At 44.2% G+C, this 16,026-nt stretch overlaps 1 protein-coding gene across 1 annotated transcript in view; it reads right to left on the reverse strand.

The window, feature by feature from the left end:
- The window catches only part of TMEM163 (transmembrane protein 163), a 272,759-nt gene that overhangs the window by 43,335 nt on the left and 213,398 nt on the right, over positions 1-16,026 (reverse strand). Inside the window, exon 5 of the mRNA XM_018062098.1 lies at positions 3,287-3,383. Coding sequence (XP_017917587.1) covers positions 3,287-3,383 — 97 coding nt within the window. The remainder of the gene's footprint in view (positions 1-3,286; positions 3,384-16,026) is intronic.

A 16,026-nucleotide genomic window follows, 5' to 3' on the forward strand; every position in this document is an offset into this window, starting at 1 on the left:
ATACATCATGGCCAAAAACCAAAACATAAAACAGAAGTAATACTGTAACAAGTTCAACAAAGACTTCTAAAATGGTACATGTAAAAATATCTTTTTAAAAAAAGGCAATTCTGCAGATGAGGGCAAGGGTGAAGCTGTAACTCGGACCTAAAATTTCGGATATCAAAACCCTAAACTCCAATCTCCCTGGTTTCAACCACCACAAACTATGAGCCACCAAGAGGCACAAACTGCATTTGGTCTGCCAGAAAATAATCACCTGCTCCTAACCAGGGTTCCCCAAATATTTTAAGTATAAATATGCCTTGGTTACTTGGTTACATAAATATGCCAGAGTTTCCACAACTCTGAAGGTTTAAAAAAACAAATACAACAGACCACCTTACATCTTTCCTTAGAGTTCTGACAGGAAGACCATAAATGGGTATGATTTTTAAATCCCACACCGGGACTAGTAACATACAGTGGGTGTGAACCCTACCAGGACAGGGACAGTCTTGGTTCAATCACAGAGGTCTTCACCCTCTCTGATCTCACCTAGGCTGGGCATGAGACACCCTAGCAATGATGTGGATTTTACCTTGGTGAGCTTCTTCTCTTAGGAATATTTGTACCATAAGATATAAGGCTGCTTCTAGTTAAAACCTGTTCAGCTTTCAAGACAAAAACAAGGAGGGCCACAAACAAGGGTCTACAAGCACAGCTATCCATTCTACATCAAGTAAGCCCTGCCTCACATTAATTTTTAACACCTAAATAAATGAAAATGTCAACGAGCCCAGTGCTGAAAATTCCCACCAATAAACATTTCTTAGAGTCGAGTCAGATTTCCATCCCTTGTAAAATGCAAAGATCTTATCTGACTGGCATCTTAATTGATCACACAATACTTTTACGTCTAGATGTGGCTCAGACAGTAAAGAGTCTGTCTGCAGTGCAGGAGACCAAGTTTGAGCCCTGGGTTGGGAAGATCCCCTGGAGAAGGGAATGGCTATCCACTCCAGTATTCTTGCCTGGAGAATTCTGTGGAGAGAGAGGCCTGGCGGGCTACAGTTCATGGGTTTGCAAAGAGTTAGACACAACTGAGCAACTAATTTTTAAAGGGCTTCCCTGGTGGCTCAGACACTAAAGAATCCGCCTGCAGTGCAGCACACCCAGGTTCAACCCCTGGGTCAGGAAGATCCCCTGGAGAAGGGAATGGCTACCCGTCCAGCATTATTGCTGGGAGAATCCCATGGACAGAGGAGCCTGGCAGGCTGCCGTCCATAGGACTGCAAAGAGTCGGACACGACTGAGAAACCAACATGTTCACTTTCACTTTTTTCAAGCTTCAGATTCTGATGGAATGGAACACATGATAGTCAGTCTGATGAAGGAAGACGATGAACAAGTCCAGATTCAAGGTAACCAGGAAGACCACGGTAAGATAAGATATAACATATGGAGTAGAAAACATGGGATTATTTGCTTGAGCCAGCTCTTCTCAAAAAGATGAAACCCATAGGTAGGTACACTACTACCCTGCTATCCATCTTTCCTCCGTGTCACTGAGCTGTTAGTTGAGACGATAAATAACAGTTAAGATCCTGAGGAGGTACCAAAGGAATGGCTCTAATCTCAGGTTCAAGTTGGCGAGGGGTGGGGGCCTTAGGAACACAGGATAACTTAAGGCAGTCACTTTAACAGCTCTACTAAATACAGTGTAATGCCCACTCCATTTTCATCTTCCCCATAAAAACACACACACAAATGCAATACGTTACCCCCAAAAGATTAACATGTGTTTTTCTAAAAGTGAAACTAAAGGTCTCATAACTTAGGCCTTTTATAAGATGGTGCACATAGTCGAGTGCAAACCAAGTCACACCCTAAAACAAGAGCCCGTAATTTTTCATTACATCACTATGCAACTCATAAACAGGCGCACCTCATTTCACCGCACTTTGCAGATAATTATTATTATTTTTACCAATTGAAAGTTTGTGGTAACCCTGTGTCCAGTAAGTCTATTGGCACCATTTTTTCCAACAGCATTTGCTCACCTTCTATCCCTGTGTCACATTCTGTTAATCCTCAAAATATTTCAAACTTTTAAAGACATCTCTTTGGAGGATAGTTGATTTACAAAGTTGTGTTAGTTTTAGGCGTACAGCAAAAAGAATCAGTTACGTATATACATATAGCCACTCTTTTTTAAAAGATTCTTTTCTCATATAGGTCGTTACAGAGCACTGAGTAGAGTTCCCTGTGCTATACAGCAGGTCCATGTTAGTTATCTATTGTCTATAGACTCATGTATATATGTCAATCCTGATCTCCCAATTTACTACCCCCCTCCCTCCGCATTTTATCACATTTCTTACAGTGGTCAGTGATCTTTGATGTTACCATTACAAACAGACTGTGACTTGCTGAAGTCTCAGATGATAGTTCACATTATCTTTGCAATAGGTATTTTTAAATCAAGGTATGTACACTGGTTTTGTTTTTTAAGATATAATGGCATTGAACACATAATAGGCTACATATAATAGACATAGTATTAACATAACTTCTATGTGCACTGGGAAACCAAAAAAATGGATGATTTGCTTTATTGCATTGATTGCTTTACTGTGATGGTCGGGAACGAAACCCGTCATATCTCTGAGGTAAGTCTGTAGAGAGAATCATTGTAATGGCAGTATCTTCATCTCCTGATAGGTAAATTAGCCTTCAGGAGACTGCAAAAATCTTTTTTTATCAGTATTCATAAGATGCGGGGCAAAAATAGAATCAGAGTGCAAAAAAACAACAACAAAAAAGAATCTGGTGCCTCTCACCAAGAAAATGAGGCGAAAACACTCTTTAATATGAAATTGTGTCCTCCAGTTTCTGCATTTGAATGTTAGTTGTGTCAGAAAATCTAATGTGAATAGATTTAGTACTGAATTGAGGTGCAAAGGCAAACAATTCTTACTATAAGTCACTGAGTGGATGCAGAACAGATGCAAACAACACAGGTTGGAGCACTGCTATATAAAAATCACCTCATTTCTCTTAATATAAAAGACATTAAAAGTAGTCCAAAGACACAGAACACGCACCAGCTCAACTAGCTTTTTGTCTTGCCCAGTGCTTTTCTCTGCTGAGTCATTTACATTCTAATATGAGGTCTTCTGGACTCCTAAGATACTGTTTATTTTCTCTCCACCTGCCCAACTTCCCCCAGTAAATCTGGGGTGAGAGGTAATACAAGAGGCTGGTACCCTCAGGAAAGACTCATAAGAAAAAAGAAGAAACTTACAACTTCCGGGAGCAGCTTAGTCGAGAGGTCATGGATGGCTTTGACCACTATACACACAGATGACAGAAGGAATATCACCCCCAAGATGACACAGGCTCTGCAAAGAAACAGAACATAGGGAATCAACTGGGAGAACTCCATCTGGCTAGTTTACACAATGACAGTGACGACGACACAAGCCGAGGCCCTAGCACCCACCATACTTTGCCATACTCCCACCATGCCCACCCACAGCATCAGAATTAATGCTGAATCATTTTAGAACACAGTGATTTGTCATCAAAACCAACCCCATGGGAAAGGGTCTCACCATCCTACATGACCTCCCAGCATCCCATGAATGCTGGTACAGAAGGGTCTTCAAGGCCATGAAATCCATTCTCCTGCCTGGCAACACAACATGTCACTCCTCCTCTAGCTGGAATACAGAGGTTAATAGCTAAGAGTGGAGGTTCTGAAGTGAGACTTTCCAGGTTCTACCATTTAACCTGCTGCTTGATCTTGGTCAAGCTACCGAACTTCTTTTAGCCTCTATTTCCTCATCTGTCAAGTGGGAGTAATATTTCCTACCTGAAGATAAAATAAGATAATGCACAGAGCATAAAAAATTAATCCATTAATGCTGGCTTAAATGATGGAAGAGAAAAGCACACCCTGGATGTCTCTTGCTGATAGGACAGGCCAGACACTTTTGGATTTTCTCAAACATAAAGAGGAATGATTCAGTAATGACAAAAGAAGAGAGTTCATCTGCTGTATTTAAAATGGATAATCAACAAAACCTACTGTATAGCATAGGGAACTCTGCTCAATCTTATGTGGCAGCCTGGATGGTAGGGGAGTTTGGTGGGGTCGGGGGTGGGGGGATGGTTCATATATATGGATTGCTGAGTCCCTTCACTGTCCGCCTGAAACTATCATAACATTGTTAACTGACTATATTCCAAAATAAAATTAAAAGCAAAAAAATAGAGTGTTCATGGCAGGATGAAGCAATTCTTTTAAAAAATAAATGAGAGGAGAAAAGGAAGGATGAAGTCAACCAAGACACCATGCACAGGAGAGGAAAGAGCAAGTTAGGAATGAGGTCATGGGAAAAGTCAGAGGACACCCAGCCAGGGGAGTGGGGTGGAGCTGGGAGGATGACTACTGGGCTTGGGATGCACCAGCTGGCAACCCAGACACTCACAGGAGGGAAAAATACAGAAAATGAAAGTAAACCTGAGGAAATGATGGTAGAGATACAAGGGTCAAAATACTAAATGGAAACGAAGAGAAACAGAAAAGAAACCAATACAAGAATAACTGCAGTCAGCCCTACATCATTCCTGTCCCAACCTGAGGTCACCATCACCTAGAAGCCTTCTCAGCCCTCCTCCCGAGCCACAAAATAAAACCATTTTTCACTGCCCATGCTTTAATTACCATGTTCTGGACTAACAGAAGGACCCAAAGTGGCACCGACTTAGAATCCTAACCAGCCTACAGACAGACACCTTTTCCCAAACCTAAGGGTCAGAAATAAGTGGGTAAACAGGCTGCGTGGAGTTCACTCCAAAGGCTTCTTATCAACACATTAGTTGTAGGTTTTATTCTCTCAAAAACACAGATGGGAAGGTACTTCAGCGGCAATCCGGTGATTATGACTCCACTTTCCAATCCAGGGGGTGTGGGTTCGATCCCTGGTCAGGAAATTAAGATCCCACATGCTCTAGCATGAGGCCAAAAAGTAAAATCACAAAATCAAAACATGGAAAGAAGCGGTCAATGTGGGCTGGGGTGAAACACAAAAGAAAAAAGGAAAAAGTAACAAGCAGGCGGGGGCTCTTGGTACAGACCTGAGCTAAAGAGAATCCTGGACCTATAAACCACGCAGGTGATCCACCCCAGGGGCCATATATCCTCATAAGGAGCCTGGGGGGAAACATGCACTCAAGGTGGGCGATGGTGGGGGAGTGGTGGGGTGTGAGCGTGTGTGCTGGCATGTGTGTAGAGAGATTACAGGTAGGTGTGTGGGGGTTGGTGGGTGGGAGGGTGGGTGTGGGCGTGTAGAGATTACAGGCAAAAAGCACCCAGGGACACAGCAGCAGAAATGAAGAAGGCTACAGTAGGTGGAGTGCCTGGCGCTGGTCACCACAGTCCTGGCAGGGTAATCAGGGTGGAGGGGACCACAGCCAAGAGGGGCATCATGCAGGAATGAGACGGCTTCCTGGAGGGCCCTTTAGTGACCAGACACTGGGGCAGGACCAGGGATTCCAGGGCTTGGGGGATCAAAGCTCCCAAAGCAACTGGCCCAAGGCCCAGCTATCCCACAGGACAAACAACTATGGACCCACGGTGCCCAGCACTTGAAGTAAACCACTTCTCCCTGCTAGCAAATGGGACCGTGAGAGGTGCCATTTCAGGAAAAGAGCCTCAAAGTCAGGCCTCCACTCAAGTGACTAGCACACATGCTCTCTCTGCTTCACCCTTTCAGATAAATTTAATCTCCAACTCGGTTTTCTAGCCCTCACACTTTACACCCCACTGAGGAATTTTTTGGAACAGTAGCCCAGGGACTGCTCCTCAGGGTCAATCTTATCAGAATCTCTAGGGGTGAATACAGACATCTGTATTTGCTTTTTAAATTGCTTCTCAGAAACAGAAGTAGGCCCACAGACATAGAAAACAAATTTATGGATACCAAAGGGAAAGAGTGGGGGAGGGATAAACTAGGAGATTTGAGATTAACATACGCACACCACTGTCTTTCTTGGACAGAGGAGCCTGGCGGGCTACAGTTCATGGGGTTGTGTCGAGTTGGACGCAGCTGAGCACCCATGCTATACTATATATAAAGTAGATAAACAGAAAGGTTCTACTGGACAGCACAGGGAACTCTACTCAATATCTTGCAATAACCTATAAGGGGAAAAAATCTGAAAAAGAATGTATGTATGTGCATATATGAAGTGAAGTGTTAGTTGCTCAGTCGTGTCCGACTCTTTGCGACCCCCATGGATTGTAGCCCGCCAGGCTTCTCTAGAGTCCATGGGATTCTCCTGGAAAGAATACTGGAGTGGATTGTCGTTCCCTTCTCCAATATGCATGTATATACGCATACGTGAAAAAGTGAAAGTGTTAGTCACTCAGTCATGTTCGACTCTTTGCAACCACATGGACTATAGCCAGTTGGCTCCTCTGTCCAAGGAATTCTCCAGACAAGAATACTGGAATGGGTAGACATTCCCTTCTCCAGGGGATCTTCCTGACCCAGGGATCGAACCCAGGTCTCCCACATTGTAGGCGGATTCTTTACCATCTGAGCCACCAGGGAAGATACACATACATACACACACACGTGCGCATAAAACAGAATCCCTTGCTGTATACCTGAAACTAACAGAACACTGTAAACCAACTATACTTCAGTAGAAAAATAAAGCTCCCCAGGCAATTCCCTGAACAATCTCTTAGGGCTGAGTCCCAGGCCTAGTTCAAGGGAAGGCCCTGTCCTTAGCGAGCTTCCACTATGGGGGAAAATCCATCCTTCTCTGAACAGAAGGGACCCCCCCACCCCCAGCTGCTGAGGAAGGAGGGGTCTAATGTTCCTTGAGAAACCTGCAGCGCACCCGTTACTTGATCAGTCTTCTCTCACTGAGGCATGAGAGAACCCAAGTGAGAGGCACTACTTGGGTGCTAAACCTTCTGTAGAGCATTTACCACACCATCCTCAAGAAGCCTCCATCTCCAAATTCCTCAGAGCGGGCAGGAACAAATGTCTGAGCTCCTTCCTGACGGGGACCAGTGATGCTGCAGGACTCTCTCTTTCTCCCGGTCAACACAGGCACACCTTGATAATGCACGAAAAGTGGATTTGGGTTTTGTTGGATTCTGTTAAGGAGACAGGTATAAGAGACGCAGTGGTCTCCTTACATAATATCCTGCTTATATATCTTTAACCAAAACTACCTAGAAGTTCCTTAAGGGTGAGAACCACATTTTCACATCTCAGTATCTATAGCAGCACCTGGCAGGTGCCCCTGCAAGCATCTGTAGAGTATATATAATCATTAACTGATTGGAGCCACAAATGGGGTCCACCCAGGAAGGTTTGACTCCCTGAAATGAAGTGTTCGTTGCTCAGTCATGTCCAACTCTTTGTGGCCCCATGGACTGTAGCCTGTCAGGCTCCACTGCCCATGGAATTTTCCAGGCAAGAATACTGGAGTGGGTTTCCATTTCCTTTTCCAGGGAATCTTCCCAACCCTGGGATCGAACCTGGGTGTCCTGCATTGAGGCAGATTCTTTACCAGCTGAGCCACCTCCCTATATTAACCGATTACCTAACCACTGACTGATTTGTAAGTTTCCCCCCATAGAGTTTAAAGGGGCATCAACCACTTACCACTGGGGATGGGAAGAGGAAAGAGACTCCTAACACTTGAGCCAAAATGCCTGTGGAATAGCCCACACTGTAAAACAACTCCGAAATGTAATGAAAAAAAAAAAATCCCAAGAAATCGATGATTTGTTTATTCATGTTGAATTTTACAGATTTGTCATCATATTTGCCTGAAAAATATACCTACAAATATGCTCCAAATGTTTTAAAAACCTATTTTCATCTTCTTTTAAATGTGTTGCAAATTCAGAAGCCAGTCACTCTTTCATCAACACTGCTGGAAGCCTGTGTGTCAGAGCTCCCCCATAGCTGAAAGCAGCTATTATTAGCTGAGCGTGTGATGCTATTTTTTTAACATGTTATTAATAATATATTGTGTTTACACAGCAGCTTTCTCCTCAGGCACTCAGAGTTCTGCACATCAGTTCCTAAATGCCCTGGTGGCCACTGACCAGACCTAGGTTTCTGTTTTTCTGTTATTTCATGGACTGGAGGGGTCAGGGGTGGGGAGAGGTTTGTTTCACAGACACAAGGAGTCAAAATGGGATTGTGGAGGATTGGCAAGTTTCCCCAAGGTCACCCCAGGAATCTGAAGTCCACCCAGAAATAGAAGCCAGGTCTCCTGACGTCCTCCCAGTGGTCAGCCTCCCTGGCCACTCAAAGGCTCTGGGCCTTCACGTGACATCCTCACGCCACCACTGCCCTGGGACTGCAGCGATCTCCCAGAAGCAGAGATTTGGGTCAGGAGCAAATGCTGCAAATATGGCTGCTTCCTAATGGGCAAGTGTGGGCTGCTTCCTGGTTTGTGGGGAGGCGGTGAGGGATGGGGGAAGGGACCTGCTCCATCAGAGCACCATGGCCTTCACCAGGAGAGGCTGGCCTGGCAGGGAAAGAAGGCAGTGTAGAGCCAGGTCACCACAGCGAACACAACTCCTCCCTCCAGCCCAAACCCTACAGCAGGAAAACACTGAGCCAGAAGGAAGCAAAAGATGGCTTTTATAATTTTCTGGATTGTTTCTTAATCCATGTACTGGCTTATTTAAGAGCTCTTCCATCCTCACTATACATTTGCCTTCCCTATTGTAGTTTTCCCTTTCCTAGATACAAATGCCCATACGTAAAACAGATAAGGAACAAGGATTTACTGTATAACACAGGAAATTATTCCAATATCTTGTAGTAACCTTTAATGGAATACAATCTACAAAAAAAAAAAAATCGAATCACTATGCTATATATCTGAAACTAACATGATATTATAAATCAACTATATTTCAATTAAAAATAATAAAATTTGGGGTGAGGGATAAATTGGGAGATTGGGATTGATGTATACACACTACTAACTAATAAGGACCTACTGTGCAGCGCAGGGAACTCAGCACTCTCTAATGGCCTATACGAGAAAAGAATCTAAAAAAAACAGTGGATATCACTGATTCACTTTGCTTACACCTGAAACTAACACAACCTTATCAATCAACTATAGTATGCTCAATACAACTTTTAAAAATACAAGATAAAAGAAATAAAACTTAATTGAATAAAAAAAGAAAGAGGCAAATGAACTGCTTGTTGTTATTCAGTCACTCAGTTGTGTCTGACTCTTTGTGACCCCAGGGACTGCAGCATACCAGGCTTCCCTGTCCTTCACTATCTCCTAGAGCTTGCTCAAACTCATGTCCATCGAGTGGGTGATGCCATTCAACCATCTCATCCCCTGTCGCCCCCTGCTCCTCAAATGAACTGCTGCCCCCTCCTTGAACACAATGTGCTAATCCAGACTGAAGCTGCATCTAAATTCTCACAGAACCAGTGATTATAAAAGCATGGTCCATGGACCAGCAGTCTCCACATCACCTGGGAACTTGTTAAAAATGAAAATGCCAGAGGTCAACCCAGACCTACCGAATCAGAAACTCTGCAGATGGGGATCCAGCAATCTGTATTTTAATAAGTCCTATGAGAAACACTGTAGTAGCAATCTTGTCAAAGATATACTTATTAATAATATCTGAAAGATTAGCAAAATCCAAAGAAATAGTTGAAGCCACTGGTATTTTTTTTTATTCTCCTAAAAGCTGCAAATTTCTTCAGCATTGTAAATCTATCACCTTGCAGTCAGCATTAATTTTTGCCTCTGAAATTGTACAGGACACCAACTGGCAGACACTCTCACAGCCCAAATGAGAGAAGGTTGGAAGTTTGGTCCCCAGTCAACTATAGGCTTAAAGGCCTGAAATCATATGAATAAAGCCTGGGTCTTATCATATCAATTCTAAGTTATTTGCCAAAGAGAAACTTCTTCTAATCATTTCCTAATTTACAAAAGCCTTAAAACACCGTTGCTCTGGCACTTTACCAATTCAGTCCACAGCTTCAAGTGTAATGCTTTATCATTTTCCACCCCAGCCTCCACAGCACTTGTAATCTGGGTCCATCTTCAATCAAACATGAAATAAAAAACGAAAGACAGTCAAGTGGCAAGTGCACGTGGTTCTTAGGGATGTATGATTTCTAATGCTGTTTCATTCTAGCTGGTCCTCTTTTACTCCATGTAGTCTGCCATTTTAAGTAAAATAACACACAAAATCAGCTAGGAGACAAGAGAAAGTGTGCCAGGAATGCCACGAGCCATTTCTCATTCTCTATAATGCCTTTGCCAAACAGCCAACATTTGATTCAAGACTCCCTGCCTCCCTTGATGCCATGACCACCAACACCCACCTCCTCTTCCACTGCAGGAGTTTGCTCCCCTCCGCTTTCTGTTCTTCCTCATCTTACCTGCTTGACTCTCAGGGGCTCTAAATCTCCATCTCCTCTCTCTACCTGTGTCCTCCTCTCTCTTCTCTCTTTAGCTATAACCTCATCCGCCTGCTGTTTTGTGAACAGGCTGTGGTGAGGGGGACAGTGGCTTGGACCAGGGATGGCTCTCAGGCTAGGGCTCCACAGGCACATGGTCAAACCCTGTCCATGATAAGATCATCCATCTCAAGACCGAATCACTAAGAACCTCTCCTTACTCAACAGATGAACAATAAACAAGCTGACTAATCTTATCCAAGTGGAATCTCATTGACATGGGACTTTCTTCTTGGCTTCAATTGTAGGGACAAAAATCAGCATGGGGGATTTATTAGACTCAGATTCTAGAGCAGTGCAGACCAATAAAATTTTCTGTGATGAAGGAGATGTTCCATTCCGTTCTGTTCAAAAGGGTAGCCACTAGCCACATGCAGCTACAGAGACTTCAAATGTGGCTAATGCAATGGAAGAAATTAAATTTTAGTGTTATAAATTAATTACAATGTTAATTAATTAAAACAAATGACCACATGTGGTTAGTGACTACCATATTCAATGGTGGAACTCTAATGGCTGGGTTGAAAACACAGACATTCACCAAAAACTCTGTTTAGTTTAAACGAACAATCTGTTTAGACACGAACAATCAGGTAAGTTGATGTGGGCCAGCAGTAGGTAGTGGTAGTGTTAGTCGCTCAGTCGTATCTGACTCTTTGTGATCCCATGGACTACAGCCTGCTAAGCTCCTATGTCCATGGAATGCTCCAGGCAAGAATACTGTAGTGGGTTGCCACTGCCTTCTCCAGGGGATCTTCCCAATTCAGGGATTGAACGCAGGTCCCCTGCATTGCAGGCAAATTCTTTACCATCTGAGCCATCAGGGAAGTCCAGCAGGTTCTACTCTGAAAAGCCTTGTGAAGGGACATCACGCCTTTGGTGCCTTTCTCAATCAATGCATCCCCTCTCTCCGTCCGGTCAACCCCCATCTCCCAGGTTCACATGCCTCACTCCTGATCTCACCTAATCTCAAGCGATCCTAGAACATCTGCTGCTCCACTGGGGTAACTGCATTCATTCACATTTCAAGGTGAATGGAATGCCAAGGTAAGAAAACAAAACCTAGCCCCAGCCTCCCGAGAGCACACACCTGGGACAGGAAACCTGAAAACCATTACTGGACAGTCAGTAGTAGTGAATGTGAAAACTGATAATGGACAAAGAACAAAATGAAGAAAGAAACCAAAGCGATGAAACACAACCTGGGGACTGAGTGGGAAGGAAGGATGGCGCTGCGGTGTGACAGGTAAGCTGGGTCTAGAGGACTAGACATGAGCCACCAAGTAGAGAAACTGAAAGGCTGTGGAGGGCACTCCAGGCAAGGGAACTTCATAAGACCCCACATTGTCACTCCTGCTTCTACGGAAATCCAAAGTGGAGAGGCTCTGCCTGAAGCATCAGGCTAGGGGAGCAGCCGTGCAACAGCCACACGAGGAAAGGCCCTCTGTGTCCTGGCAGTCCCCTCGAGATGGCAGGCACAACATCACCCACGATGTGCACGCTTTTTCTGCATCTACTGAGATGATCATGCGGTCTTTGTCTTCCCTTTCGTTTGTGCGGTGAATCATACTGATTGATCTGCATGTAGTGAACCAGCCTTAGGAACTTGGGATGAATTTCACTTGGTCATGGTGTATGAGTTTTTTAATATTGCTGGATACAGTTTGCTAAGAAATTTGTTAAGAATTTTTGCATCTATATTCAAAAATATTGGTCCATAACTTTCTTTTTTGGCAGTATCTTTGTCTGGTTTTGATATCAGACTGATGGTGGCTTCAGAGAATCTCTTTAGGAGTGTTCCTTCCTCTTCACAATTTTTTGAAGAATTTGAGAACATGATATTTACAATGCATCTTAGACAGTACATAGACCAGTGTATTATATATAATAGTTATGTACTTTAATATACATTAGGAAAACTGATTTTTACTCCATGCCTACAAGGATATTATTGCTGAAGGAAAAAATGTCAAATATGATTATATTTAAATAAATGTTAAGTACGCAATGGCATAGGTGGTGCAGCACAAATCATCAAGGTGGAACACACATGTCTAAGACTGAGGAAGCCTGTAGTGGGGACAGGAAGTTGTTAAACAGTTTGAAGCAAGGGAGGCACATGATGTGATCTGTGCTTTACAAAGACCTTCTAACTGGGGGGAGTTTGGCAGAGTTGAAGGGAAGGAAACTAGAAGCAAGGAAATCAGCTGGCAGACAAGGCTAGTAGTCAAGGAAACGAGTGATGACCCCGTACAGGGTAGCCGTGACAGCCGAGAGGGATCAATAGGAGAGACTCTGCGGAGGCAGAAGGGATGGACCCTGGTAACCAACTGAACAGCAGAGAAGGATGCCAGGAAAACCTGACCTTCCTTTCCAAAAGGCGAGAGGTAGTGACACATCTCAAAGCAGGAGGAGTGAGACCAGGGTGGGGAGCTGGTGGGGAGTCTAGTCTAGGACTCACAAAGCTCAAGGAGCAATGTCCAGACAGCCAGATACCTGGAGCTTATGGAAGCAGCATCACCCAAGCCTTCTGCCCAGGCCACTTTCCTGGGCCCCTAGGTCTCAGGATGCTGTTTCTTGGGTATAGAGAGATGCAAGGAGAGAAAGGAACTGAGAACGACCTTCCTAGTGATTGCCAGACTCCACCAGTACCTCTGCTTCCCATATATGCTGCAAGGGGGCTGTATGCTGAGACCCAAGCCTCATCAGCCTCCTTGAATCCACAATTACCAATTGACGCCTTCAGTGTTCCGGTGCCAGGGTTCAGCACCAAAGAAGCACATGAATAACAGCCTGCCCTCATGCAGCTTACACGGGGAGGGGCAGACAGACAATAAGCATGTGAACAAACAAGAACATCCTACAGATGTAAAGGAGGAGAGTAGCAGGCCTGTATTCTACACACAGTCCTCTCCCTTCTCTAAGGAGGGGGTGTTTAACCACAGACCTGAGAGATGGGAGAGTGAGCCGAATAGCTACCCGGGGACGAGCACTCTAGACAGAGAGCACGAGGAGCAAAGGTGCCCATGCAGGTGAGGCAGGAAGATATGAGCGCAGCCATTCCGGAAATAAGGCCAAGAAACAGCCTTGGGCAAAACAGGCCTTGGCAACTAAAGAACAAACGCCCAAGTCCCAGAGACAAAAGCCAGACTTACAGAATAAAATATTAAATTTACCTGTGTTACACCCAAGAATATACTTAGTTGCCAGAAGACAAGAAGTTCAACTATAGAAAAAAGTTTAATAAGACTGCCTTACTTATTCAGGCATGCCATGCAGCACGCGGGATCTTAGTTCCCCAACCAGGGATTGAACCCACTGCCGCCTACACTGGAAGCATGAATTCTTAACCACTGAACTGCCGGGGAAGTCCCTCAACTCTAAACTCTAGACACATCTGCTCAGACGTTTTCTCGCAGAAAATTCTCCTGCACTCCTTTCCCTTCACAGAAACGCTCCCTATTCCCAATATTCAATTGGAGCCACCTGCTGCTGATCAAAAAAGGTGGACAATTTCTGGAAATTATCAGTGATCATGAGGCAAACCCTCCCTTTTGTTATAAAAGCAGCTTGTCCCTTCTACTTAGGGAGCTGGCACTATTTTTTTCTGCCTTCTCCCTTGTGCACAAGCTCCCTCTCTTAATAAGAAAGGTTTGCTTATGTGAGGGTCTAAGGGTCTGATGGAAGTGACATTCATTTCTATAGTGTTGCTGCTGAAGGATCTGGAAAGGGCCTGGTAACGGAGGGAACCCAGCATTTTCAATGAACAGCGATGGAGCCCTCCTGACTGGCATACATGGTCATACTAGGACTCGGCTTTTAGTTTGAGTAGGATGGGAAACCAACAATGGATTGAACAGAGAAATGACTCACATTATTTTTCGCAGGATCAATCTGGGTGCTCTGTTGAGAGCAGACCAAAGAGGGTCATTGGTGGAGGCAGGGAGGCCAAGGGAAGATAATGCTGCCAGAACAAGGACCAGTGTTTGTGCTCAGTCGCTAAGTCATACATATCCAGTTCTTTGTGGCCCCATGGACTGCAGCCCACCAGGCTACTCTGTCCAGGGAATTTTCCAGGCAAGAATACGGGAGTGTGTCGCCATTCCCTTCTCCAGGGGATCTTCCCAACCCAGGGATCGGACCCACATCTCCTGTGTCTCCTTTATTGCAGGTGGATTCTTTTACCCGCTGAGCGATCGGGGAAGCTCCCTTTCTCAAAATCCACCTGTCCCCACATTTAATAGGAGTTATCACAAATCTTTAAGAGATCAGAAAGGAAGCTATAGGAAGAGAAAAACAAAAGCCAAATAGGACCAGTTGGAACCAAGATGGTGACATACCTGACCTCCAACACAGTCTCATTATACGTCGATTTTATTACATTAGCATGACATACCTACTTGCAGCATGATCAGAAATCAAGGACCAAAAGAAGATAAGAGAGGGTGGTATCCATGCCATCAAAAGCGCTGCCCCTTCCCTGATGAACTGGTACACATGCCTCCCCTCACCAACCTCACTCCTCCTCCCTTTGTCTCTACTGTTTAAAATCAAACCCCATCTCACCAAGGGATGAGAAGTTGATTTGTGAACAAAGTTCCTGCCTCTCCATTCTCAGACCACTGAATAAAGCCTCCACTGCTTCAGTCTCAGCTTTGGTTTCGTTTTTGGCTACAGGAACTGGAAGAGAAATAAAGCCTTCGCCACAGCCCTGGGCCCTAGCAGAGCCCACAAGACTTAATTCTGTAACAACAATGATCTTGGAAAGAGATGCTGCTAGAATAGGGCAGAAGACGTGGAGATGGGGAGAGAGGGCTGGTTTCTACAGCTCTTGAGAGATCCAAGGCAAATGTACTGACAGTCACTGTTTTCAACCTAGGGAAGTACAAAGTGAATTGATGGGCTTTAAAGAGATTTAAAAAGGACTTTCAGGGTAATACTTGTTTTTCAGGAGAATAAGAAATCTTACTACTTAAGCAAACTGGTTACCCAGAGTGAACCATTTAAGTATATTTAAGTCAAGTTTATATTTAAGATTATATTCAGTGTCAATTATCTGTGTACCAATCTCAATTTTTTTTCTTAGACAAATACTGAATGTTAGAGCTTCCCTGGTAACTCAGTGGTAAAAGAATCCACCTGCCAATGTAGGAGATGTGGGTTCAATCCCTGGATCAGGAAGATTCCCTGGAGAAGGAAATAGCAACCCACTCCAGTATTCTTGCCTGGAGAATCTCATGGACAGAGGAGTCTGGTGGGCTACAGTCCATGGAGTCACAAAGAGGCATATAAGACTTAGAGAGTAAATAACAACAAATACTGAGTGTTTAATTGCTGGTCTCTGCATAGAATATATGCAGGGAGATACCCAATAAGAGGGATGACAGTCTCTACCGAAAATATGTGGAGAACAGAAGCTTGCTTTCCCCTATATACCCTAGCAGGCATGTTATGTATTTTGTAAACAATGTACGGGTACCACGTATTAAAATAA

The sequence above is a fragment of the Capra hircus genome, chromosome 2 (genome assembly GCF_001704415.2).
Source record: "Capra hircus breed San Clemente chromosome 2, ASM170441v1, whole genome shotgun sequence".
Taxonomy (NCBI): Eukaryota; Metazoa; Chordata; class Mammalia; order Artiodactyla; family Bovidae; genus Capra; species Capra hircus.